Source organism: Merops nubicus, unplaced genomic scaffold (assembly GCF_000691845.1).
Source record: "Merops nubicus isolate BGI_N331 unplaced genomic scaffold, ASM69184v1 scaffold676, whole genome shotgun sequence".
Classification (NCBI taxonomy): domain Eukaryota; kingdom Metazoa; phylum Chordata; class Aves; order Coraciiformes; family Meropidae; genus Merops; species Merops nubicus.
Window position 1 is genome coordinate 52,825 of NW_008614099.1, and position 3,604 is coordinate 56,428.

At 45.3% G+C, this 3,604-nt stretch overlaps 1 protein-coding gene across 1 annotated transcript in view; it reads left to right on the forward strand.

Annotated features, from left to right (window-relative positions):
* Positions 1 to 3,093, forward strand: part of STK24 (serine/threonine kinase 24) — a gene marked incomplete at its 5' end in the record, with an annotated part of 46,756 nt that extends 43,663 nt beyond the window's left edge. Inside the window, one exon of the mRNA XM_008942074.1 lies at positions 3,057 to 3,093. Coding sequence (XP_008940322.1) covers positions 3,057 to 3,093 — 37 coding nt within the window. The remainder of the gene's footprint in view (positions 1 to 3,056) is intronic.
* Between the last annotated feature and the right edge of the window lie 511 nt (positions 3,094 to 3,604).

Sequence of the window (3,604 nt, forward strand, 5' to 3'; positions counted from 1 at the left end):
GAGGATATCACTCTTAATTTCTTTAACCCACTTTGGTAAATAGACTGTTCAGTTTGTGCTTCTTTCAGTCACACAGTAAGTGGTTCCTTGTTTATTCCTGAGAGATAGTCTGTGTGGCCTTTTGGTGGTACCTCCAAAGCCAACATTTTGTATTGCTTCAAAAGGCTAAATTGTGTAAGAGGTTTTCTAACTGCCTTAGGTTAAGGATATATTCTTAACAAGCACTCAATTTTCTGTTCTTTTAAATACTTCACAAGAATCATGGGTTTCAGAATTGCTGCTTGAACAGGCTTTAAATGCATCCTTGAATCCAGGAGCCCCCAGCTGTTGTGAGTCTACACCATCCAGGTTGGATTGCTTGGTAGTAGTAAAAACTCATAGAATTGTGAAATTATTTGGATTGGAAGAGACCTTTAAGATCATCAGGTGCAACCATTAACCTGACTCCTCCAAGTCCACTGCAAAACTGTGTCCCTAAGCACCACTTCTACACAGCTTTGAAACACATCCAGGGATGGTGATTTAACTACTGCCTGTTCCAGTGCTTGACAACCCTTTCAGTGTAGAAATTCTTATTAATATCCAACCTAAACCCCCCCGGTGCAAACTGAGGCCATTTCCTCTTGTCCTATCACTTGTTACTTGTGAGAAGAGACCAGCACCCACATCTATACAACCTCCTTTCAAGCAGTTGTAGAGAGTGATAGGCTCACTCCTTACCCTTCTCCTGAGCCTCCTCTTCTTCAGGCTAAACAACCTCAGTTCCCTCAGCCACTCCTCCTTGTTTTCCAGATCCCTCACCAGCTCCATTGCCCTTCTTTGGACACACTCCAGCACCAAAATGTCCTTCTTGTAATCGAGGTGCCCAAAACTGAACACAGTATTCAAGTTGCAGCCCCATCAGTGCTGTGTGCAGTGGTACAATCACTTCCCTAGTCCTGCTGGCCACACTACTTCTGATACTAGCCAGGATGCTGTTGGCCTTCTTGGCCACCTGGGCATGCTGCTGGCTCATGTTTAGCTGGTTGTCACTCAGTACCCCCATGTCCTTTTCTGCCAGTTTCCAGCCACTGCTCCCCAAGCCTGTGGTGTTGCCTGGGGTTGTTGTGGACCAGGTGCAGGACCTGGCACTGAGGCTTTTTGAATCTCATACTATTGGCCTCAGCCCATTGCTCCAGCCTGTGCAGACCCCTCTGTGGAGCCTTTCTACCCTCAAGCAGATAAATACTTCTGCCCAACGTGGTGTCATCTGCAAACTTACTGAGGGTGCCATTGATCCCCTTGTCCAGATCATTAATAACAATGTTAACCAGAAGTGGCCCCAATACTGAACCCTGGGGAACACCACTTGTGACCAGCTGCCAACTGGATGGAGCTCTATTCACCACCACTCTTTGGGCCTGGCCATCCAGCCAGTGACACAGCAGAGCGTATGCCCATCGTGGCCATGATTAATCATGGACTGCTACTTGGAAGAAGGCCACCCTGAGGTGTCTCCCTTATATTGTCTCTGACCACAGCTTGGTAAAGTTTGAGAATCCACACCCCTGAAGTTAAAGCAGAGCATTGCCAGGCTGACACTTCATCAGTCAGTAAACATCAATGCCAAGAGATCTGCAAGCAATTGTGTTTCTGTCTTTATGGGTTGATAAGCATGAAGCCCAGTCATCACCTCGAGTGCTAAACTGTCACTCTGTGATGCCAGATGTCCTGATTCTCCTTTGAGTTAATCCTTCTAGGCTTGAGTTTCTGGAGCTTCCATCTTAGTTTGCTTCCATTATGGGTTCCAAAACCGACCCCGGTCTTTCGTCAGCCCAATATTTCAGTGTCAGGTTTCCATCAGCGTGGTACAGGACATTCCTGGAACTGGGAACCTCAGACTTGATGCTGCAATTGAAGCTGAAAATGACCATGTGGAGACAGGCTTTCCACTGGGTTCTTTGTGGGTTCTGGAGATGATCTTGTTCCTGTCACAGTGGCAACAGTCCTTGTTTTTGTCCTAGGAGATAGATTGATACACCTATTTACCATTTTGTTCTCCTTCTGTTCTGCTTCCTTGACCTATTGCTGTTTTTCTTGGTCATAATGCCTTATAACAGTGGAGGCAGACACATGATTTTCTTTGAAGAGGAGGTTGAAATATTCATAGAGAATGTTTGTTGACGGATCACGTCTGGGTGAACTTTCTCTTACTTCAGGGATGATATTCAGCTAGTATGTGATTGTGACTGGTGCTTCTTCCAGAAAGTGACAGAAATGAATGGCAGGATCCCCTCCTAAGGAGTTCAAACCGTTCCATAGCTTCACAGGTATCCCTCATCAGAAAAGCTATTGCTGGAGCTGGTCAGTTCCTAAAAAGATAGTTCCTTCTTGTTTGAATTCTACAAGAAATATTCTTTGTTACATCAAGTTATTCATTTTACCCACTTGCAATATCCTCTCAACTTGACAGCTAACTGCTGAAGATGGCTCTTAAACGACGTTCCTCATGAGATTCTCATTCCCTTCTAGAATTGGTTAATACTGGATTTCATGACTTTGTCTAAATGAATTAACTGGAACCTTTGGAACTGGTGCCCAGTAACTTTAGTGAATCCATTCACCTCCCCCCCATTGTGGTCTCTGCTGTTTTATAGAGTTTATTGAAAGCTAACAAGATGGGCATGTGTGCAAGAATCTGCTTAGATGTAGAAATACAGCTTTCCTGGCCGACTAGTGTTATGGAAAGATGATGATGATGAAAGCTTGCCAAGCAGCAAAGTTGGAATCATGAGGTGTTGCCCCCAGTATGTGGAATTCTCATGTCATCCACTTCTCAGCAGCAGGGCTGAAGACGTTGTGCCCTTGGTTAGAAAAGCCACGATGCCCTCGCAGGGTGTGCTCCACACGTCATTCAGCTCTGTGGCTTTTTTCTTTCACCTGTGACAGCAGCAATGAGTAAAATTCTGGAAGGGAAGGGGCTGGAACTTACAGCATAAAATGGAACAACTTTTACTTGCTGCTAGTAGAACGCCTTTCTGGAAGTCACAGCAGTAACTGTCTCCTTTCCTCTGCAGGTACTCGCTAGCTGGAGGAAGTGCCTCGTCCTACTGACGTGCTGCCCCGGCCCCCCTGAGGCAGCGGCGGTCCCGCCTGTCCGCGCTGCAGGGGCACGCCCTGCTGTCCTCCTGCCCAGCTAAAGCCCAGCTTCTGCCCATCAGCCACGGGAACGTCCTGTGGCAGAAGGACATTCCTAAGCCTGCGAGAGTGAAAATCAGGTCTCTTGCTGGAGGCAGTCTTTTTTTGGCTCCTTAAAGCTATAATTTTTTTTTTAAATGATAATGCACATATTCCAGGGAGGTGTCTTTTGTAAAATCTGAAATGTATATTTAGGTTTGTGATAGAGAAATTTGAAGATATTGAGAAACCTCAGGTATCTTGCTTTAAGAATTCCACTGGGAGAAGGAGTATGTTTGTTGGACTTGTGTACAGATATGTATATAATGTCTTTTTTAACTGAAAGCCTTTCAACGTGCATAAGGAATCACTGTGTACAAAATAGTAAAGTGCTTTTGTAGATAACGTTAGTGGGGTAAATATTTGACAGGCCATAACTGAGTATTGC